This window comes from Pseudophryne corroboree, chromosome 3 (genome assembly GCF_028390025.1).
Source record: "Pseudophryne corroboree isolate aPseCor3 chromosome 3, aPseCor3.hap2, whole genome shotgun sequence".
In the NCBI taxonomy this organism is placed as follows: Eukaryota; Metazoa; Chordata; class Amphibia; order Anura; family Myobatrachidae; genus Pseudophryne; species Pseudophryne corroboree.
The window spans coordinates 369,656,706-369,680,569 of NC_086446.1; the positions used below are offsets into that span (position 1 = coordinate 369,656,706).

Consider the following 23,864-nt stretch of genomic DNA (forward strand, 5'->3'; position numbering starts at 1 on the left):
GGGTAACGATAATTCCATATCTAGACGACCTTCTTATCAAGGCACCCTCTCAGGATCAGTTGATCAGGAATGCTCAGATCACTCGTCCTTTCCGTTTCGACGCAGCTGGATCGTGAATTTCAAAAAATCCAACCTACACCCAACGCAGAGGATTCAATTCCTGGGTCTCATTTTAGACACGTAACATCTGTAGGTGTTTCTCCTAGAAGGCCAGATCCGAGACCTCAAAGAAATGGTTCGTCAGGTTCTACAGAACCAGACGGTCTCCCTGCATCTTTGTGTGCGGCTTCTAGGGAAGATGGTAGCATCCTTCGAAGCAATCCAATACGGCAGACTACATTCCAGACCCTTTCAGCTGAATTTGATTGCTCAGGGGACAGGCATTTTACATCTGCACCGAAGGATTTGCTTGTCGTCCCAAGCCAGGACCTCCTTGATTTTGGTGGTCGGTCCACAGGAACTTGGCGGCGGGAAAGAGGTTTAGAATCTGGAATTTGAAGATTCTGACAAGATGCCAGTCTCAGAGGTTGGAGAGCAGTTCTGGACAGCCATCCGTTTCAGGGAAGATGGTCACCGCAGGAGAGCAGTCTCCCAATAAATATTCTGGAATTAAGCTATTTACAATGCCCTTCTTCTAGCCGAGAACCTGGTATGGGTTCAGCACGGTCGGACAATGTAACGTCAACAGCATACATAAACCATCAGGGAGGAACAAGAAGCCGCATGGAATTAAAAGGCCACAGAGATTCTGTCTTGAGCAGAAAAGCACAACATAATTCTGTCAGCAGTCTTCATTCCAGGAGTGGAAAATTGGGAAGCAGACTACCTCAGTCATCAGGACATGTATCCAGGGGAGTGGTGTCTACACCCTCAGATATTCGAGGCAGTTGTACGAAGGTGGGGTCTACCGTAGAAAAACCTGATGGCCACTCAAAACAAACATCAGCTGCCAAGGTATGTGGCCAGGACACGGGACCCAGCAGCAGAGGTGGACGTGCTGACTATTCCCTGGGAATACGAACTAGTGTACATGTTCCCGCCGTTTCCCCTTTTACCAAGAGTGTTGAAAAAGGCCAAACGGGAAAGAACGTGGGTGATTTTAATAGCACCAGACTAGCCTTGCAGAAGTTGGTACTCAGACCTGAGGGGAACTCCTGGCAGAAGATCCTTGGAAGCTTCCACAGAGGGAGGACCTGTTGTCACAAGCTCCATTCCTTCACCCAGATCTGAACAGTCTACGTTTGACGGTGTGGCTCTTGAGACCAAGATATTAAGAGACAAAGGTATTCCGAGATTAGCTATTCCTACTATGTTAGCTGCAAGGAAGCCAGTCACTGCGGCACATTACTATAGAATTTGGAAGAGGTACATGGACTGGTGCCAGCCTAAGGGTTGAAATCCGAGAGAATTTTGTCTTACTAGAATATTGAGGTTTCTCCAAAATGGTTTGGATGGCGGATTAAGATTGGGATCCTTGAAGGTACAGGTCTTGGCCCTTACTATACTTTTCCAACAACGTCTGGCGGCCTTACAGGAAGTCCAGACATTTTTACAGGGTGTGTTGAGAATCCAACCACCATTTAGACCTCCCACGGCCCCGTGCGATCTAAATTTGGTCTTGGAATTTTTGAGATCGGCTGTTTTCGAACCTTTGGAAAGGGTGAATCTCAAACATATGAGCTGGAAAGCAGTCCTGCTCCTGGCCTTAGCACTGTCAAGAAGGGTCTCAGAATTAGGTACCCTGTCATGTAAAAATCCATTCCTAGTGTTTGATGAAGATAGGGTGGAGCTCCATACAAAGGCGGAATTTTTACCTAAGGGGTTTCGGGTTTCCACATAAATCAACCGATTGTGGTTCCCTCTTTCCAAGGATTGCCTGAGGGGGACATGTCTTTGGATGTGGTTAGAACGTTACGGTTGTATGTTCAGGCTACAGTTTCTATTAGGAAATCGGAAGCTTTGTTCGTACTGGTTGATGGCCCCAAGAGGGGACGGCCGGCTTCAAAGCAAACCTTGGCCAGGTGGATACGGCTAACCATCAAAGACAGTGCCGTCTTGGATAGGTGCCCATACTACCAGATCAATAGGAGCTTTGTGGGCTGCGGCTAGAGGAGCTTCCACTACCCAACTTTGCAGAGCTTCAACGTAGTCGTCAGCACACACGTTCACTCATTTCTAAAAGTTTGATACATTTCCATCTACTGATGCAAATGTTGGACGTTTGGTCCTTCAGGCTTCGGACAGCACTCCTGCACATGGGGGTATCTTTGGGACATCCCCAGCTGTCTAAGATCTCCTGTATCCCCTAGTGGATGAATGAGAAAAGAGGATTTTGGTACTTATCGATTAAATCAATTTCTCTGAATCCACTCAGGGACACTGGACGCCCGCATCGGTGCTGTCAGCCTTTCGTGTTCTGTTTAAATTTAGTTCAAACAGTTTGGATTGTTTATAATTCTTGGTTGCTGTTTGACTTGTTGGAACGGTTGGTTTCATCCCATGTGGTGTTAGGTTTTCATGTTTTCTCCGTCAATTTTCCAAACTGGAGGGATTAGGGGGCGTGAAAGGGGAAGAGCCAGCTGTGCATAATTATTTTTTATATATTGTGCTACCTCCGGTTTGCATTCTTCACACCCCAGCTCTCCAAGATCTCCATTGTCCCTGAGTGGATTCAGAGAAATGGATTTATCGGTAAGTACCAAAATCCTCTTTTTTTCATGTCTGTAGTAATTAATACTAAAAAGCCTTGATTTGGCATTAATTACTACTGCCATATTAAAAACATCAGTCAATGTTGCTGATTACTGGGGACTTTGAATATGCAACATTTAGTAATATTGGGTCAGATGTATTAACCTGGAGAAGGCATAAGGAAGTGATAAACCAGTGATAAGTGCAAGGTGATAAACGCTCCAGCCAGTCAGCTCCAATATGTAAATTAACAGTTAAGAGCTGATTGGCTGGTGCATTTATCACCTTGCACTTATCACTGATTTATCACTTCCTTATGCCTTCTCCAGGATTAATACATCTGCCCCTCTGCTCCCTGATTTGTACTAGCTGAGAGCAGGTACACAGTTCTAGTGTTTGGCGGACACTACTGTGTATCTTCCTGCAACTACAGGATCACCCTATCAAACAACCCTGAGCCAACTCTTTAATCTCATTTTAATAAGCTCACTTGTTTGACCCCTGCTAGGTCACCTACTTCTTTCTTTGCAAGCAGACTTCCTCATCTGCTCACTTTCTACCATTGGTCTTTTGCTTCTCTGCAAATGGCATCATAGAGCTCAAGACAACTGTGCTTTGGATGAAATCAAATTGCATAACTCAATCTATCAGGCTTTGTACCCTGTTGGTGAGGTCTAATGTTAAGTAGTCCACTCATCAGCTAAACCAATATTGAAAAGAATGCAACCTATACATTGGTGACTTCTCGTAACGATTAGTTTCACGGATGCTCCACCTGGCTTTTTTTTTACATGCCACCAGACCCTATTTAGCTCCAGGGGTCTGACTGCCAACATCAGCCGCTCTGCACTTACGTTACTGTGACAGGCTCAGTAACGAGATCCCTTCCTTGTCTTTAAGAGGCAGCAGGAACATTGTAAGAGGGTAGATGGAGAGTGCGGACAAGTGTCTCAGAATGCACTACTGGATACAATTCTATATATCCAGCCAGCATGTGGTTAATATCTGTAAGAGTTTCTAAAAAAAAATCATATCCGTCTTCCCGCCAAATTATACTGCCTCTACCCAGCTAATTCTTAATGTCATCTGGCCGTTTGCTGTCTCCTGAATATTGTGCTAGGCCACAAAATGGCTGCTCCCATTGTGCATGATAATGACTACATTTTAAAGAGTGAAGCATTAGGCAAAGCTAAATGCTACACATTTGCAGCTATGCTCTGCCACTACAGTACTATAAGCAATTTTACTTGTAAGTTGCATTGTAGAGTCTAACATGCAGTGTGAATTTGAGTCTCCTCAGGATGAATGACCATTATGACTATATAATTGTTTATCTGGGAGCATGTGTTATGTCTTGGTAATTATGTACTTTGCTTGGTGAAAATCTGTCCAAGTGGGAAAAAAAATGTATAACCTTTTATATTCTCTAATATTACTTTCAATGATTTTAGGACATCTCACTGGGAAACATGAGAGGCATTTTTCAATTTCTGGTTGCCCACTATATCATAATCTGTCGGCAGACGAATGCAAGGTAACCATCTGTTTTGTTCAGCACCCCATTACTCACAGCACTATGTGCAACGTGAAGGGGTTTGTCATCTTATACTGTATGCATGTTACTGAAGAAGGCTGACCTGACCCATCCATGATTGCTTACATTCACAGAATTGTGATGAATTTCAGGTAAGAGCACAGAGTCGCGACAAACAGGTGGAAGACCGGATGCTGTCCCACAGGCAGGATGAAAACAACAGGCATGCCACACGGCACCAGGTGTGTAGTCATCATTAATCAGCATTTATTCCTGAGATGTTCCACTTCAGGACACTACATGGTTCAGGAGTTAAAGAAAAAAGAGCAGTATATGTCTGTTAGTGAATAGACATGACAAAATTAGACTTTATCAAGTTGCTGTGTTGATGCACACGAGAAAGGTAGGGAATATGCCCTGCTGGAGGTTGCATGTTATGGAATAGCGTATCTACGCTGTCTTCTTCATACACAAATGTACAGCTGCATACCTGTGTTTTGATGAAGACTCCTGGTAGCATGAGCAACTGTACGTTTAGGGCATATTATACATGCAGTTGCAAGGTGTATGCTTTTCACCCATCTTGTATAGGCACAATTTACGGTTGGTAAGTTATATTTCTCTTACGTCCTAGAGGATGCTGGGGACTCCGTAAGGATCATGGGGATAGACTGGCTCCGCAGGAGACATGGGCACTTTAAGAAAGACTTTAGGTATGGGTGTGCACTGGCTCCTCCCTATATGCCCCTCCTCCAGACCTCCGTTTACTACTGTGCCCAGAGGAGACTGGGTACATTACAGGGAGCTCTCCTGAGTTTCCTGTCAGAAAGTATATTTGTTAGTTTTTTTATTTTCAGGGAGCCTGCTGGCAACAGACTCCCTGCATCGAGGGACTGAGGGGAGAGAAGCAGACCTACTTCTGTGAGTTGCAAGGTCCTGCTTCTTAGGCTACTGGACACCATTAGCTCCAGAGGGATCGGTACGCAGGTCTCACCCTCGCCGTCCGTCCCAGAGCCGCGCCGCCATCCTCCTCACAGAGCCGGAAAGGTAGAAGCCGGGTGAGTATGAGAAGAAAAGAAGACTTCAGAGGTGGCAGAATACTTCATAATCTTCACTGAGGTAACGCACATCGGTGAAACTGTGCTCCATTGCTCCCATACACCTCACACACGGCAGTCACTGTAAGGGTGCAGGGCGCAGGGGGGGGCGCCCTGGGCAGCATATAAACCTCTCTGGCAAAAAAAAAAAAAAAAAAAAATATACATATACAGCTGGGCACTGTATATATAAAGAGCCCCCGCCAGTTTTTAGTATATTTGAGCGGGACAGAAGTCCGCCGCAGAGGGGGCGGGGCTTCTCCCTCAGCACTCACCAGCGCCATTTTCTCCACAGCACAGCGCTGAGAGGAAGCTTCCCGGACTCTCCCCTGCTTATTCCACGGTGAAAGAGGGTTTTGAAGAAGGGGGGGGGGGGCACATAATTTGGCGCATATATATATATATATATATATATATATATATATATATATATATATATATATATATATATATATACACAAACAGCGCTACTGGGTAAACGTATATTTATATAGTGTTGTTTCCTGGGTCATATAGCGCTGGGTGTGTGCTGGCATACTCCGCTCTGTCTCTCCAAAGGGCCTTGTGGGGGAACTGTCTTCAGATAAGAGGATTCCCTGAGTGTGTGGTGTCGGTACGCGTGTGTCGACATGTCTGAGGTAGAAGGCTTTCAGGGGGAGGAGGAGGAGAAAATGAATGTGGTGTCTCCGTCAACAACGCTGACACCTGACTGGATGGATATGTGGAATGTTTTAAGTGCTAATGTAAATTTATTGCACAAAAGATTAGACAAAGCTGAAGCTAGGGAACAGCCAGGGAGTCAACCCATGTCTGTCCCTATGTCGCAGGGACCTTCGGGGTCTCAAAAGCGCCCACTATCCCAAATAGTAGACACAGATACCGACACGGATTCTGACTCCAGTGTCGACTACGATGATGCAAAGTTACAGCCAAAATTGGCTAAATGTATTCGATATATGATTATTGCAATAAAAGATGTTTTGCATATCACAGAGGAACCCCCTGTCCCTGACACGAGGGGTACACATGTATAAGGGAAAGAAACCTGAGGTAACCTTTCCCCCCTCACATGAGTTGAACGAATTATGTGAAAAAGCTTGGGAATCTCCAGAAAAAAAACTGCAGATTCCCAAAAGGATTCTTATGGCGTATCCTTTCCCGCCAACGGACAGGATACGGTGGGAATCCTCCCCTAGGGTGGACAAAGCATTGACACGCTTATCCGAAAAGGTAGCGCTGCCATCCCAAGATACGGCTACCCTCCGGGATCCTGCTGACCGCAAGCAGGAGGTTACCTTGAAGTCCATTTACACACATTCTGGTACCTTACTCAGACCGGCGATTGCGTCGGCCTGGGTTTGTAGCGCTGTAGCAGCATGGACAGATACCTTATCAGCGGAAATTGAGACCCTAGATAAGGATACCATTTTATTGACCCTAGGGCATATAAAAGATGCTTTATATATGAGAGATGCTCAAAGAGACTTTGGTCTACTGGGTTCTAGAATCAACGCTATGTCTATTTCTGATAGAAGAGTCCTATGGACCCGGCAATGGACAGGTGATGCCGACTCAAAGAGGCATACAGAGGTTTTACCTTACAAGGGCGAGGAATTGTTTGGGGAAGGTCTCTCGGACCTGGTCTCCACAGCTACAGCTGGTAAATCAAATTTCTCTAACGTCCTAATGGATGCTGGGGACTCAGTCAGGACCATGGGGATTAGCGGCTCCGCAGGAGACAGGGCACAAAAATAAAGCTTTAGGATCAGGTGGTGTGCACTGGCTCCTCCCCCTATGACCCTCCTCCAAGCCTCAGTTAGGTTTTTGTGCCCGTCCGAGCAGGGTGCAATCTAGGTGGCTCTCCTAAAGAGCTGCTTAGAAAAAGTTTTTAGGTTTTTTATTTTCAGTGAGTCCTGCTGGCAACAGGCTCACTGCAACGAGGGACTTAGGGGAGAAGAAGTGAACTCACCTGCGTGCAGGATGGATTGGCTTCTTAGGCTACTGGACACCATTAGCTCCAGAGGGATCGAACACAGGCCCAGCCATGGAGTCCGGTCCCGGAGCCGCGCCGCCGACCCCCTTACAGATGCCGAAAAGCGAAGAGGTCCAGAAACCGGCGGCAGAAGACTTTTCAGTCTTCATGAGGTAGCGCACAGCACTGCAGCTGTGCGCCATTGTTGTCACACACTTCACACCAGCGGTCACGGAGGGTGCAGGGCGCTGCAGGGGGCGCCCTGGGCAGCAATGAGAATACCTTGTTCTGGCTAAAAAATACATCACATATAGCCCTTGGGGCTATATGGATGTATTTAACCCCTGCCAGGTCTCACAAACTCCGGAGAAGAGCCCGCCGAAATAGGGGGCGGGGCCTATCTCCTCAGCACACAGCGCCATTTTCCTGCTCAGCTCCGCTGCGAGGAAGGCTCCCAGGACTCTCCCCTGCACTGCACTACAGAAACAGGGTAAAAAAGAGAGGGGGGGGGGGCACTTTTTTTGGCGTTTTTTGATATATATTAAGCTGCTATAAGGGAGACAACACTTCTATAGGGTTGTTCCTATATATTTATAGCGCTTGGGTGTGTGCTGGCAAACTCTCCCTCTGTCTCCCCAAAGGGCTAGTGGGGTCCTGTCTTCGATAAGAGCATTCCCTGTGTGTCTGCTGTGTGTCGGTACGTGTGTGTCGACATGTATGAGGACGATGTTGGTGTGGAGGCGGAGCAATTGCCGGTAATGGTGATGTCACCCCCTAGGGAGTCGACACCGGAATGGATGGCTTTATTTATGGAATTACGTGATAATGTCAGCACATTACAAAAATCAGTTGACGACCTGAGACGGCCGGAAAACCAGTTAGTACCTGTACAGGCGTCTCAGACACCGTCAGCGGCTGTAAAACGCCCTTTACCTCAGTCGGTCGACACAGACCCAGACACGGACACCGAATCTAGTGTCGACGGTGAAGAAACAAACGTATTTTCCAGTAGGGCCACACGTTATATGATCACGGCAATGAAGGAGGCTTTACATATCTCTGATACTGCATGTACCACAAAAAGGGGTATTATGTGGGGTCTGAAAAAACTACCTGTAGTTTTTCCTGAATCAGACGAATTGAATGAAGTGTGTGATATCCTTTCCCGCCAGAGGTTAGGGCGCGCTGGGAAACACCCCCTAGGGTGGATAAGGCGCTCACACGCTTATCAAAATAAGTGGCGTTACCGTCTCCTGAAACGGCCGCCCTCAAGGATCCAGCAGATAGGAGGCTGGAAACTACCCTGAAAAGTATATACACTCATACTGGTGTTATACTGCGACCAGCCATCGCCTCTGCATGGATGTGCAGTGCTGGGGTGGTTTGGTCGGATTCCCTGACTGAAAATATTGATACCCTGGATAGGGACAGTATTTTACTGACTATAGAGCATTTAAAGGATGCATTTCTATATATGCGAGATGCACAGAGGGATATTTGCACTCTGGCATCGAGAGTAAGTGCGATGTCCATATCTGCCAGAAGAAGTTTATGGACGCGACAATGGTCAGGTGATGCGGATTCCAAACGGCATATGGAAGTATTGCCGTATAAGGGGGAGGAATTATTTAGGGTCGGTCTATCGGATTTGGTGGCCACGGCAACAGCCGGGAAATCCACCTTTTTACCTCAGGTCCCCTCCCAACAGAAAAAGACACCGTCTTTTCAGCCGCAGTCCTTTCGTTCCTATAGGAACAAGCGGGCGAAAGGACAGTCATATTTGCCCAGAGGCAAAGGAAAGGGTAAGAGAGTGCACCAAGCAACTTCTTCCCAGGAGCAGAAGCCCCCACCGGCTTCTGCAAAGCGCTCAGCATGACGTTGGGGCTTTACAAGCGGACTCAGGGGCGGTGGGGGGTCGACTCAAGAATTTCAGCGCACAGTGGGCTCACTCACAGGTGGACCCCTGGATCCTGCAGATAATATCTCAGGGTTACAGGTTGGAATTCGAGAAGTCTCCCCCTCGCCGGTTCCTAAAGTCTGCTCTGCCAACGTCTCCCTCAGACAGGGCGACGGTATTGGAAGCCATTCACAAGCTGTATTCTCAGCAGGTGATAGTCAAGGTACCCCTCCTACAACCGGGAAAGGGGTATTATTCCACACTATTTGTGGTACCGAAGCCGGACGGCTCGGTAAGACCTATTCTAAATCTGAAATCTTTGAACCTGTACATACAAAAATTCAAGTTCAAGATGGAGTCACTCAGAGCAGTGATAGCGAATCTGGAAGAAGGGGACTTTATGGTGTCCCTGGACATCAAGGATGCTTACCTGCATGTCCCAATTTGCCCTTCACATCAAGGGTACCTCAGGTTCGTGGTGCAAAACTGTCATTATCAGTTTCAGACGCTGCCGTTTGGATTGTCCACGGCACCTCGGGTCTTTACCAAGGTAATGGCCGAAATGATGTTTCTTCTACGAAGAAAAGGCGTATTAATTATCCCTTACTTGGACGATCTCCTGATAAGGGCAAGGTCCAGGGAACAGCTGGGGGACGTAGTAGCACTAACCCAAATAGTGCTGCAACAGCACGGGTGGATTCTGAATTTTCCAAAATCTCAATTGACCCCGACGACACGTCTGCTGTTCCTGGGAATGATTCTGGACACGGTTCAGAAAAAGGTGTTTCTTCCGGAGGAGAAAGCCAAGGAGTTATCCGAACTTGTCAGGAACCTCCTAAAACCAGGGAAAGTGTGCATCAATGCACAAGAGTCCTGGGAAAGATGGTGGCTTCTTACGAAGCGATTCCATTCGGCAGATTCCACGCACGAACTTTTCAGTGGGATCTGCTGGACAAATGGTCCGGATCGCATCTGCAGATGCATCAGCGGATAACCTTGTCGCCACGGACAAGGGTGTCTCTTCTGTGGTGGTTGCAGAGTGCTCATCTGTTAGAGGGCCGCAGATTCGGCATACAGGACTGGGTCCTGGTGACCACGGATGCCAGTCTGAGAGGCTGGGGAGCGGTCACACAGGGAAGAAACTTCCAGGGAGTATGGTCAAACCTGGAGATGTCTCTTCACATAAATATACTGGAGCTAAGAGCGATTTACAATGCTCTAAGCCTGGCAAAACCCCTGCTTCAGGGTCAGCCGGTGTTGATCCAGTCGGACAACATCACGGCAGTCGCCCACGTAAACAGACAGGGCGGCACAAGAAGCAGGAGAGCAATGGCAGAAGCTGCAAGGATTCTTCGCTGGGCGGAAGATCATGTGATAGCACTGTCAGCAGTGTTCATTCCGGGAGTGGACAACTGGGAAGCAGACTTCCTCAGCAGACACGATCTACACCCGGGAGAGTGGGGACTTCATCCAGAAGTCTTCCACATGATTGTGAACCGTTGGGAAAAACCAAAGGTGGACATGATGGCGTCTCGCCTCAACAAAAAACTGGACAGGTATTGCGCCAGGTCAAGAGACCCTCAGCCAATAGCTGTGGACGCTCGGGTAACGCCGTGGGTGTTCCAGTCAGTGTATGTGTTTCCTCCTCTGCCTCTCATACCAAAAGTACTGAGAATTATACGGCAAAGGGGAGTAAGAACGATACTCGTGGCTCCGGATTGGCCAAGAAGAACTTGGTACCCGGAACTTCAGGAGATGCTCACGGAAGATCCGTGGCCTCTACCTCTAAGACGGGACCTGCTTCAGCAGGGACCGTGTCTATTCCAAGACTTACCGCGGCTGCGTTTGACGGCATGGCGGTTGAACGCCGAATTCTAAGGGAAAAAGGCATTCCGGAAGAGGTCATTCCTACACTGGTAAAAGCCAGGAAGGAGGTGACTGCACAACATTATCACCGCATTTGGAGAAAATATGTTGCGTGGTGTGAGGCCAGGAAGGCCCCACGGAGGAATTTCAATTGGGTCGATTCCTACATTTCCTGCAAACAGGATTGTCTATGGGCCTCAAGTTGGGGTCCATTAAGGTTCAAATTTCGGCCCTGTCGATTTTCTTCCAGAAAGAATTGGCTTCAGTTCCTGAAGTCCAGACTTTTGTAAAAGGAGTACTACATATACAGCCCCCGGTTGTGCCCCCAGTGGCTCCGTGGGACCTTAATGTAGTTTTGGATTTTCTCAAATCCCATTGGTTTGAGCCACTGAAATCGGCGTATTTGAAATATCTTACATGGAAAGTAACCATGCTACTGGCCCTGGCTTCAGCCAGGAGAGTGTCAGAATTGGCGGCTTTATCGTATAAAAGCCCATATCTGATTTTCCATTCGGACAGGGCAGAACTGCGGACGCGTCCTCATTTTCTGCCTAAGGTGGTGTCAGCGTTTCACCTGAACCAGCCTATTGTGGTGCCTGCGGCTACTAGCGATTTGGAGGATTCCAAGTTGCTGGACGTTGTCAGGGCATTGAAAATATATATTTCAAGGACGGCTGGAGTCAGAAAATCTGACTCGCTGTTTATACTGTATGCACCCAACAAGCTGGGTGCTCCTGCTTCTAAGCAGACGATTGCTCGTTGGATTTGTAGCACAATTCAACTTGCACATTCTGTGGCTGGCCTGCCACAGCCTAAATCTGTCAAGGCCCATTCCACAAGGAAGGTGGGCTCATCCTGGGCGGCTGCCCGAGGGGTCTCGGCATTACAACTCTGCCGAGCAGCTACGTGGTCGGGGGAGAACACGTTTGTAAAATTCTACAAATTTGATACCCTGGCTAAAGAGGACCTGGAGTTCTCTCATTCGGTGCTGCAGAGTCATCCGCACTCTCCCGCCCGTTTGGGAGCTTTGGTATAATCCCCATGGTCCTGACGGAGTCCCCAGCATCCACTAGGACGTTAGAGAAAATAAGATTTTACTTACCGATAAATCTATTTCTCGTAGTCCGTAGTGGATGCTGGGCGCCCATCCCAAGTGCGGATTGTCTGCAATACTTGTACATAGTTATTGTTACAAAGAAATCGGGTTGTTATTGTTGTGAGCCGTCTGTTCAGAGGCTCCTACGTTGTCATACTGTTAACTGGGTTCAGATCACAAGTTGTACGGTGTGATTGGTGTGGCTGGTATGAGTCTTACCCGGGATTCAAAATCCTTCCTTATTGTGTACGCTCGTCCGGGCACAGTATCCTAACTGAGGCTTGGAGGAGGGTCATAGGGGGAGGAGCCAGTGCACACCACCTGATCCTAAATCTTTATTTTTGTGCCCTGTCTCCTGCGGAGCCGCTAATCCCCATGGTCCTGACGGAGTCCCCGGCATCCACTACGGACTACGAGAAATAGATTTATCGGTAAGTAAAATCTTATTTTTTTGCCTTATATTCCCTCAGCCTAAGAAAGCGCCACATTATCAAGTGCAGTCCTTTTGATCACAAAGAAACAAGAAAGTACGAGGTGCGTCCTTTCTTGCCAGAGGTAAGGGCAGAGGAAAAAAGCTGCACAGCACAGCTAGTTACCAGGAACAGAAGTCCTCCCCGGCCTCTACAAAATCCACCGCATGACGCTGGGGCTCCGCGACAGGAGTCCGCCCCTGTGGGGGCACGTCTTCGAGTTTTCAGCCACATCTGGGTTCACTCACAGGTGGATCCCTGGGCGATAGAAATAGTTTCCCAGGGTTACACGCTGGAATTCGAAGAGGTGCCTCCTCGCCGGTTTTTCAAATCGGCCCTACCAGCTTCTCCCCCGGAAAGGGAGATAGTGTTAAATGCAATTCACAAATTGTATCTTCAACAGGTGGTGGTCAAGGTTCCCCTGCTTCAACAAGGATGGGGATATTACTCAACCCTGTTTGTAGTCCCGAAACCGGACGGTTCGGTCAGACCCATTTAAAATTTAAAATCCTTGAACCTATACTTGAAAAGGTTCAAGTTCAAGATGGAATCACTAAGAGCGGTCATCGCCAGCCTGGAAGGGGGGATTTTATGGTATCTCTGGACATAAAGGATGCGTACCTTCATGTTCCCATTTATCCACCTCATCAGGCGTACCTGAGATTTGCGGTACAGGATTGTCATTACCAATTTCAGACGTTGCCGTTTGGGCTTTCCACGGCCCCGAGGATTTTCACCAAGGTGATGGCGGAAATGATGGTGCTCCTGCGCAAGCAAGGTGGCACAATTATTCCGTACTTGGACGATCTCCTCATAAAAGCGAGATCAAGAGAGCAGTTGCTGAACAGCGTCTCATTTTCACTGAAGGTGTTACAGCAACACGGCTGGATTCTCAATATCCCGAAGTCGCAGTTTGTTCCTACGACTCGTCTGACCTTCTTGGGCATGATTCTGGATACAGACCAGAAAAGAGTTTATCTTCCGATGGTCAGGAACCTATTGAAGTCAAAACAGGTGTCAGTGCATCACTGCACTCGAGTCCTGGGAAAGATGGTGGCATCATACGAAGCCATTCCCTTCGGCAGGTTCCATGCGAGGACTTTCCAATGGGACCTACTGGACAAGTGGTCCGGGTCACATCTACAAATTCATCAGTTGATCACCCTGTCCCCCAGAGCCAGGGTATCTCTCCTGTGGTGGCTGCAGAGTGCTGACCTTCTAGAAGGCCGCAGGTTCGGCATTCAGGACTGGATCCTGGTGACCACGGACGCGATCCTCCGAGGTTGGGGAGCAGTCACACAGGGAAGAAACTTCCAAGGCCTTTGGTCAAGTCAAGAGACTTGTCTTCACATCAACATCCTGGAACTGAGGGCCATATACAACGCCCTATGTCAAGCGGAGACCTTACTTCGCGAACAACCAGTTCTGATCCAGTCAGACAACATCACCGCAGTGGCTCATGTAAACCGCCAAGGCGGCACAAGGAGCAGAGTGGCAATGGCGGAAGCCGCCAGGATTCTTCGCTGGGCGGAAAATCATGTAAGCGCACTGTCAGCAGTGTTCATTCCGGGAGTGGACAACTGGGAAGCAGACTTCCTCAGCAGACATGACCTGCATCCAGGAGAGTGGGGACTTCATCAGGAAGTCTTCGCACAGATTGCAAGTCAGTGGGGCACTGCCACAGATAGACATGATGGCGTCCCGCCTCAACAAAAAGCTACAGAGGTATTGCGCCAGATCAAAAGACCCTCAGGCGGTAGCTGTAGACGCCCTAGTGACACCATGGGTGTTCCAGTCAGTCTGTGTTTCCTCCTCTTCCTCTCATACCCAAGGTGTTGAGAATAATAAGGAAAAGAGGAGTGAGAACAATTCTCATTGTTCCAGATTGGCCACGAAGGACCTGGTATCCGGATCTGCTGGAAATGCTCACAGAAGATCCGTGGCCTCTTCCTCTACGACAGGACCTGTTGCAACAGGGGCCCTGTCTGTTCCAAGACTTACCGCGGCTGCGTTTGACGGCATGGCGGTTGAACGCAGGATCCTAGCGGAAAAAGGCATTCCGGATGAGGTCATTCCTGCGCTGATAAAGGCTAGGAAGGACGTGACAGCTAAACATTATCACCGTATATGGCGAAAATATGTTTCTTGGTGTGAGGCCAGGAATTCTCCTACGGAAGAATTCCATCTGGGCCGTTTCCTTCACTTCCTACAGACTGGAGTGAATTTGGGCCTAAAATTAGGCTCCATTAAGGTTCAGATTTCGGCCTTATCCATTTTCTTTCAAAAAGAATTGGCTTCTCTCCCAGAAGTACAGACTTTTGTGAAGGGAGTGCTGCATATTCAGCCTCTTTTTATACCTCCGGTGGCGCCTTGGGACCTTAACGTGGTGTTAAGTTTCCTTAAGTCGCACTGGTTTGAACCACTTCAAACGGTGGAGTTAAAATATCTCACTTGGAAGGTGGTCATGTTATTAGCCTTGGCTTCGGCTAGGTGAGTGTCGGAATTGGTGGCTTTGTCTCATAAAAGCCCCTGTCTGGTTTTCCATATGGATAGAGCGGAATTGCGGACCCGTCCTCAATTCTTGCCTAAGGTGATTTCATCTTTTCATATGAACCAACCTATTGTGGTGCCTGTGGCTACGCGAGACTTGGAGGATTCCGAGTCCTTTGATGTAGTCAGGGCTTTGAAAATTTACGTGGCCAGAACGGCTAGAGTCAGAAAAACAGAAGCACTGTTTGTCCTATTTGCGGCCAACAAGGTTGGCGCCCCTGCTTCAAAGCAGACTATTGCTTGCTGGATCTGTAACACGATTCAGCAGGCGCATTCTACGGCTGGATTGCCGTTACCAAAATCTGTTAAGGCCCATTCCACTAGGAAGGTGGGCTCGTCTTGGGCGGCCGCCCAAGGGGTCTCGGCATTACAACTATGCCGAGCTGCTACTTGGTCGGGTTCAAACACCTTTGCAAAGTTCTATAAGTTTGATACCCTGGCTGAGGAGGACCTCCTGTTTGCTCAATCGGTGCTGCAGAGTCATCTGCACTCTCCCGCCCGTTTGGGAGCTTTGGTATAATCCCCATGGTCCTTACGGAGTCCCCAGCATCCTCTAGGACGTAAGAGAAAATAAGATTTTAAACCTACCGGTAAATCTTTTTCTCGTAGTCCGTAGAGGGTGCTGGGCGCCCATCCCAAGTGCGGACTACTTCTGCAAGACTAGTATATAGTTTTGCTTACATAAGGGTTATGTTATAGTTTTCATCGGTCTTGGACTGATGCTATGTTGTTTTCATACTGTTAACTGGTTAGTATATCACAAGTTATACGGTGTGATTAGTGTGGCTGGTCTGAATCTTGCCCTTGGATTAACAAAAATCCTTTCCTCGTACTGTCCGTCTCCTCTGGGCACAGTTTATCTAACTGAGGTCTGGAGGAGGGGCATAGAGGGCGGAGCCAGTGCACACCCATACCTAAAGTCTGTCTTAAAGTGCCCATGTCTCCTGCGGAGCCCATCTATCCCCATGGTCCTTACGGAGTCCCCAACATCCTCTACGGACTACGAGAAAAAGATTTACAGGTAGGTTTAAAATATTGGCCCTCATTCCGAGTTGTTCGCTCGCTAGCCGCTTTTCGCAGCATAACACACGCTAAGCCGCCGCCCTCTGGGAGTGAATCTTAGCTTAGCAGAATTGCGAACGAAGTATTCGCAATATTGCGAAAAGATTTTTCTGTTCAGTTTCTGAGTAGCTCGAGACTTACTCTTCCAGTGCGATCAGTTCAGTGCTTGTCGTTCCTGGTTTGACGTCACAAACACACCCAGCGTTCGGCCAGACACTCCCCCGTTTCTCCAGCCACTCCCGCGTTTTTCCCAGGAACGGCAGCGTTTTTTCACACACTCCCATAAAACGACCAGTTTCCGCCCAGAAACACCCACTTCCTGTCAATCACACTCCGATCACCAGAACGAAGAAAAAAACCTTGTAATGCCGTGAGTAAAATACCAAACTTCTTAGCAAATTTGCTTGGCGCAGTCACAGTGCGAACATTGCGCATGCGCAATTAGCGGAAAATCGCTGCGATGCGAAGAAAATTACAGAGCGAACAACTCGGAATGAGGACCATTATTTAAAAATATGTGATTGGGGTGGGGGGGGGGGTTGGGGAAGTGTGTTTTGGAGGCAGGACTTGATAGACTCTGCCCGCAGAGCAAAAGCACAATTTATATTTTTGTTTCTGCTGACATGGGGCTTGACTGTATTGACATTCTAAGTCAACAGATTTTTCGGTCACTAGACATTTTATTTTTTTCTCAGCCATTCTCTATACCCGATGGCACACTTCCGTCTATGCCAGTGGGAATGGTGTGTCAAATTTGGGAACTGGTTTCTATATTTGTGAGGCTTTCAGTGTTTGCTTGACTGTTTAAGGAAGAAGACCTCAACTACAGAACTGACAAGTCTGGGTTTTTTGTTTTCTTTTGTTTTTATGAAGCTCTCCTACTCCTATGCCTATTTGTCCAGTTATCTGGGGTTGGCACTGATGTTGTTGGGAGGTTTTGTTGGTAAATACCATTGATGTCTGCGTACAGGTATTTGTATTTCATAAGTGCAGCTTTAAGTTTTACTCTTTGCCAAATAGTCCTTTTTAAGACTGAGCAGTTAAAACAAACTCTACGTTTGTTTTTGTCAGGCTCCAGTTTTGGGCACAAAGGTGTACCCTTTAGTCTCCTATTGTACCTTGGTTGATGTGGAGTTTTTACTTTTTTTGGATTATGTTTTCACCCAGATAATTCTGTGGACTTTGGAATGTTGTGGTTTTTTTTCTTTTATTTCCTGTGCATGTTTTACAGCCGTTGGTTTGTTTGCTGGTGTCTTCTTTAGAACTGGATGGAGAGCTTCCTTGCTTATTGTCTAAAGAGGGGGTACACATGGTAGAGATGTGTGCTGAGCGATCTATCACAGACCGCTCAACACGATGTGTGCTGAGGGGAGGGGGGGTTGGGGGGCAGAGGCCCGCTCACTTCACACAGCGGTGAAGTGAGTGACCTGACTAGATTGTGCCTGCATGCACGGAGCGATAATTATTCTGCCCACCACTTTAAAGGTGAATCAATCCTAATCAGTTGTTCCAAGAACAAGAGGATTCTTGAAATAAATAGTAGTTACAGTGACAGAAGTGAAATTGGTACTTTGTATTTCTCTAACGTCCTAGTGGATGCTGGGGACTCCGTAAGCACCATGGGGAATAGACTGGCTCCGCAGGTGACATGGGCACTTTAAGAAAGAATTTGGATTCTGGTGTGCTCTGCCTCCTCCCTCTATGTCCCTCCTCCAGACCTCAGTTTGAATCTGTGCCCGGACGAGCTGGGTGCTGTTTAGTGAGCTCTCCTGAGCTTGCTATAAGAAAGTATTTTGTTAGGTTTTTTATTTTCAGGGAGCTCTGCTGGCAACAGACTCCCTGCATCGTGGGACTGAGGGGAGAGAAGCAGCCCTACTCTCTGCAGATAGGTCCTGCTTCTTAGGCTACTGGACACCATTAGCTCCAGAGGGATCGTACACAGGATCTCACCCTTTGTCGTCCGATCCCGGAGCCGCGCCGCCGCCCCCCTCGCAGAGCCGGAAGACAGAAGCCGGGTGAAAGAAGCAAGAAGACTTCGAAATCGGCGGCAGAAGACTCCAGTCTTCACATGAGGTAGCGCACAGCACTGCAGCTGTGCGCCATTGCTCCCACACTACACCCACATACTCCGGTCACTGTAAGGGTGCAGGGCGCGCGGGGGGGGTCGGGGCGGGCGCCCTGGGCAGCAATTAGAGACCTCTTTGGCAAAAGTTTGCATATATACAGTTGGGCACTGTATATATGTATGAGCCCCAGCCAAAATTGTACATGAAAGCGGGACAGAAGCCCGTCGTCGAGGGGGCGGGGCTTCTTCCTCAGCACTCACCAGCGCCATGTTTTTTCTCCACAGCACCGCTGAGAGGAAGCTCCCCAGCCTCTCCCCTGCAGTTACACGGTAGAAGAGGGTAAAAAAAGAGGGGGGGCACATAATTAGGCGCAAAAATCAATATAAACAGCAGCTACTGGTTTAACATTAAGTTACTGTGTTATTCCTGGGTTAATAGCGCTGGGGTGTGTGCTGGCATACTCTCTGTCTGTCTCTCCAAAGGGCCTTATGGGGGAATTGTCTTCAGATGAGCATTCCCTGAGTGTGTGGTGTGTCGGTACGTGTGTGTCGACATGTCTGAGGTAAAAGGCTCCCCTAAGGAGTAGATGGAGCAAATATGTGTGTGAGAGGGTGTCTCCGTCGACAACGCCGACACCTGTTTGGATATGTGTAATTAAGTGCTAAGGTGAATTTATTGCACAAAAGATTAGAGAACAGACAGGAAATCTACCCATGTCTGTCCCTATGTCGCAGAGACCTTCAGAGTCTCTCAATGCTCACTATCCAAAATAATAGACACTGATATCGACACGGAGTCTGACTCCAGTGTCGACTACGATAATGCAAAGTTACAGCCAAAATGGCACAAAAGTATTCAATATATGATTATTGTAATAAAAGATGATTTGCATATCACTGATGACTCATCTGTCCCTGACACAAGGGTACACATGTTTAAGGGGAAGAAAGCTGAGGTAAATTTCCCTCCTCATGATGAAAAAGAGCGGGAATCTCCAGACAAGAGACTGCAGTTTCCCACAAAGAATTTTCAGGGAGTATCCTTTCCCCACTAGGGCCAGGATACGATGGGAATCTTCCCCTAGGGTGTCACGTTTGCCCAAAAGGTAGCCCTGACGTAACAGCTTTTCTCAGGGATCCTGCAGATAGCGTGCACATTCTGGTACACTACTCAGACCGGCGATTGTGTCGGCATGGGTTTATAGCGCTGTGGCAGCGTGGACAGGTACCTTATCAGCAGAGATTGAGACCCTAGTATGTAGATATATATATGTATATATAGAGATATATATATTAAAGATGCTGTCTTAAGAGATATGTATATATAAAACATGCCCAAAGAGACATGAGTCTACTGGGTCCTAGAGTCACAGCTATGTCGATTTCTGCTTGACGTGTCCTGTAGAATATGCAATTGACAGATGATGCCGACTTAAGAGGCATATGGAAGGCTGAGGATTGTGTGGAGAAGGGTTCTCGGACCTGGTCTCCACAGCTATAGCTGGTAATTCTGATATTTTGCCTTATATTCCTGCACAGCCTAGGAAAGCACGACATTATCAAATGCAGCCTTTCGAACAAAGAAACAAGAAAGTCCGAGGTGCGTCCTTTCTTGCCAGAGGCGGGGGCAGAGGAAAGAAGCTGCACAACACAGCTAGTTCCCAGGAACAGAAGTCCTCCCGGGCCTCTACAAAGATCCACCGCATGTCGCTGGGGCTCCACAGGCGGAGCTAGGCCCGGTGGGGGCACGCCTTCGTAAGTTCAGCCACAAGTGGGTTCACTCCCTGTTAGATCCCTGGGCAATAGATATTGTGTCTCAGGGATACAAGCTGGACTTTGAGGAGATGCCCCCTCACCGACGGCCCTGCCGGCTTCCCCCCACGAGAGGGAAACAGTGTTAACTGCAATTCACAAATTGTATCTTCAACAGGTGGTGGTCAAGGTTCCCCTCCTTCAACAAGGAGGGGGCTATTATGCGACCATGTTGTAGTCCCGAAACCAGACGGTTCGGTCAGACCCATATTGATTTTAAAATCCCTGAACATATACCTGAAAAGGTTCAAGTTCAAGATGGAATCGCTAAGAGCGGTCATTGCAAGCCTGAAAGGGGGAGATTTTATGGTGACTCTGGACATAAAGGATGCATGCCTTCATGTCCTCATTTATCCACCTCATCAGGCGTACCTCAGAATTGCGGTACGGGATTGTCATTACCAATTTCAGACGTTGCCGTTTGGTCTCTCCACGGCCCCGAGAATATTCACCAAGGTAATGGCGGAAATGATGGTGCTCCTGCGGAAGCAAGGTGTCACTATTATCACGTACTTGGACGATCTCCTCATAAAAGCGAGATCAAGAGAGCAGTTGCTGAACAGCGTATCGCTTTCTCTGGAAGTGTAACGGCAACACGGCTGGATTCTATATATTCCAAAGTCGCAGTTGGTTCCTACAGCTCATCTGCCTCTCCTAGGCATGATCCTAGACACAGACCAGAAAAGGGTTTATCTCCCGATAGAGAGAGCTCAGGAGCTCATGACACTGGTCAGGAATCTATTAAAACCAAAACAGGTGTCAGTGCATCACTGCACTCGAGTCCTGGGAAGGATGGTGGCTTCATACGAGGCCATTCCCTTCGGCAGGTTCCATGCGAGGACCTTCCAATGGGACTTACTGGACAAGTGGTCCGGATCACATCTTCAGATGCATCGGTTAATCACCCTATCCCCCAGGGCCAGGGTGTCTCTCCTGTGGTGGCTGCAGAGTGCTCACCTTCTCGAAGGTCGCAGATTCGGCATTCAGGACTGGGTCCTGGTGACCACGGATGCAAGCCTCCGAGGGTGGGGGGCAGTCACACAGGGAGGAAATTTCCAACAACATTCTGGAACTAAGGGCCATATAAAACGCCCTACGTCGAGCGGAGTCCCTGCTTTGCGACCAACCGGTTCTGATTCAGTCAGACAACATCACCGCAGTGGCTCATGTAAACCGCCAAGGCGGCACAAGGAGCAGGGTGGCGATGGTAGAAGCCACCAGAATTCTTCGCTGGGCGGAGAATCACGTAAGTGCACTGTCAGCAGTGTTCATTCCGGGAGTGGACAACTGGGAAGCAGACTTCCTCAGCAGGCACGACCTCCACCCGGGAGAGTGGGGACTTCATCAAGAAGTCTTCAAGCAGATAGCAAGTCGTTTGGAACTGCCACAGGTGGACATGATGGCATCCCGCCTCAACAAAAAGCTACAGAGATATTGCGCCAGGTCAAGGGACCCTCAGGCGGTAGCTGTGGACGCACTGGTGACACCGTGGGTGTTGCAGACGGTCTATGTATTTCCTCCTCTTCCTTTCATACCCAAGGTGCTGAGAATCATAAGAAAAAAAGGAGTGAGAACAATACTCTTTGTTCCGGATTGGCCAAGTAGGACTTGGTGTCCAGATCTGCAAGAAATGCTCACAGAGGACCCGTGGCCTCTGCCTCTAAGACAGGACTTGTTGCAACAGGGGCCCTGTCTATTCCAAGACTTACCGCGGCTGCGTTTGACGGCATGGCGGTTGAACGCCGCATCCTAGCAGAAAAAGGCATTCCGGATGAAGTTATTCCTACGCTGATAAAGGCTAGGAAGGATGTGACAGTTCAACATTATCACCGTATATGGCGAAAATATGTTGCTTGGTGTGAGGCCAGGAATGATCCTACGGAGGAATTCCAGCTGGGCCGTTTCCTTCACTTCCTACAGGCGGGAGTGACTTTGGGCCTTAAATTGGGTTCCATTAAGGTTCAGATTTCGGCCCTTTCCATTTTCTTTCAAAAAGAACTGGCTTCTCTGCCTGAAGTTCAGACGTTTGTAAAGGGAGTGCTGCATATTCAGCCCCCTTTTGTGCCTCCAGTGGCACCTTGGGATCTTAACGTGGTGTTGAGTTTCCTGAAATCACACTGGTTTAAACCACTCAAAACGGTGGAATTGAAATCTCTCACGTGGAAGGTGGTCATGCTATTAGCCTTGGCTTCGGCTAGGCGTGTGTCAGAATTGGCGGCTTTGTCACATAAAAGCCCTTATCTGGTTTTCCATGCGGATAGAGCAGAATTGCGGACCCGCCCACAATTTCTGCCGAAAGTGGTTTCATCCTTTCATATAAACCAACCTATCGTGGTGCCTGTGGCTACTACTGACTTGGAGGATTCCGAGTCACTGGATGTGGTCAGGGCTTTGAAGGTTTATGTAGCCAGAACGGCTAAGGTCAGGAAAACAGAATCTTTGTTTATCCTGTATGTTTCCAACAAGCTTGGGGCGCCTGCTTCAAAGCAAACTATTGCTCGCTGGATCTGTAACACGATTCAGCAGGCTCATTCTGCGGCAGGGTTGCCGCTGCCTAAATCAGTTAAGGCCCATTCCACTAGGAAGGTGGGCTCTTCTTGGGCGGCTGCCCGAGGGGTCTCGGCATTACAGCTTTGCCGAGCGGCTACTTAGTCAGGTTCAAACACCTTTGCAAAGTTCTACAAGTTTGATACCCTGGCTGAGGAGGACCTTGTGTTTGCTCATTCGGTGCTGCAGAGTCATCCGCACTCTCCCGCCCGTTTGGGAGCTTTGGTATAATCCCCATGGTCCTTACGGAGTCCCCAGCATCCACTAGGACGTTAGAGAAAATAATATTTTACTTACCGGTAAATCTATTTCTCGTAGTCCGTAGTGGATGCTGGACGCCCGTCCCAAGTGCGGACTTCTTCTGCAATGCTTGTATATAGTTATTGCTTAAATAAGGGTTATGTATAGTTGCATCAGGGTTGATCTGATGCTCTGTTGTTGTTCATACTGTTAACTGGGTGAAGTTATCACAAGTTATACGGTGTGATTGGTGTGGCTGGTTTGAGTTTTACCCTGGATTCCCAAAATCCTTTCCTTGTACTGTCAGCTCTTCCGGGCACAGTTTCTCTAACTGAGGTCTGGAGGAGGGACATAGAGGGAGGAGCCAGAGTACACCAGAATCCAAATTCTTTCTTAAAGTGCCCATGTCTCCTGCGGAGCCCGTCTATTCCCATGGTCCTTACGGAGTCCCCAGCATCCACTACGGACTACGAGAAATAGATTTACCGGTAAGTAAAATCTTATTTTCTCTCACGTCCTAGAGTATGCTGGGGTCCACATTAGCACCATGGGGTATAGACAGGTCCACCAGGAGCTATTGGCACTTTAAGCGTTTGAGAGTATGGGCTGGCTCCTCCCTCTATGACCCTCCCACCAGACTCAGTTTAGAAAATGTGCCCGGAGGAGCCGGTCACAGCTAGGGGAGCTCCAGAGTTTCCCTAGAAAAGTTTTATTTAGAATTTATTATTTTACAAAGAGGCTGCTGGCAACAGCCTCCCTGCTTCGTGGGACTAAGGAAGGGGGGGGGGGGGGGGGGGTAGTCCCACGAAGCAGGGAGGCTGTTGCCAGCAGCCTCCCTGTAAAATAATAAATCCGGGGGTCGGTGAAGATGGCGGCAGCAGGGTAGGATCGCAGGAGGCTCAGCTGTACATGGTGCAGCGCTGTGAGGGGCGCCCTGAGCCAGCGCTACACCCTACACTGGCCCT

The 23,864-nt window shown here is 48.4% G+C and overlaps 1 protein-coding gene across 9 annotated transcripts in view; it reads left to right on the top strand.

Annotated features, from left to right (window-relative positions):
* Nucleotides 1-23,864, top strand: part of KAT7 (lysine acetyltransferase 7) — a 142,796-nt gene that overhangs the window by 33,625 nt on the left and 85,307 nt on the right. For 7 of the 9 annotated variants that reach the window (XM_063959887.1, XM_063959886.1, XM_063959883.1 and 4 more), the window contains 2 exons: nucleotides 4,143-4,225; nucleotides 4,360-4,467. In XM_063959887.1, the coding sequence (XP_063815957.1) occupies nucleotides 4,143-4,225; nucleotides 4,360-4,467 (191 nt within the window). The remainder of the gene's footprint in view (nucleotides 1-4,142; nucleotides 4,226-4,359; nucleotides 4,468-23,864) is intronic. The other 2 variants (XM_063959881.1, XM_063959888.1) reach the window with 1 other exon arrangement.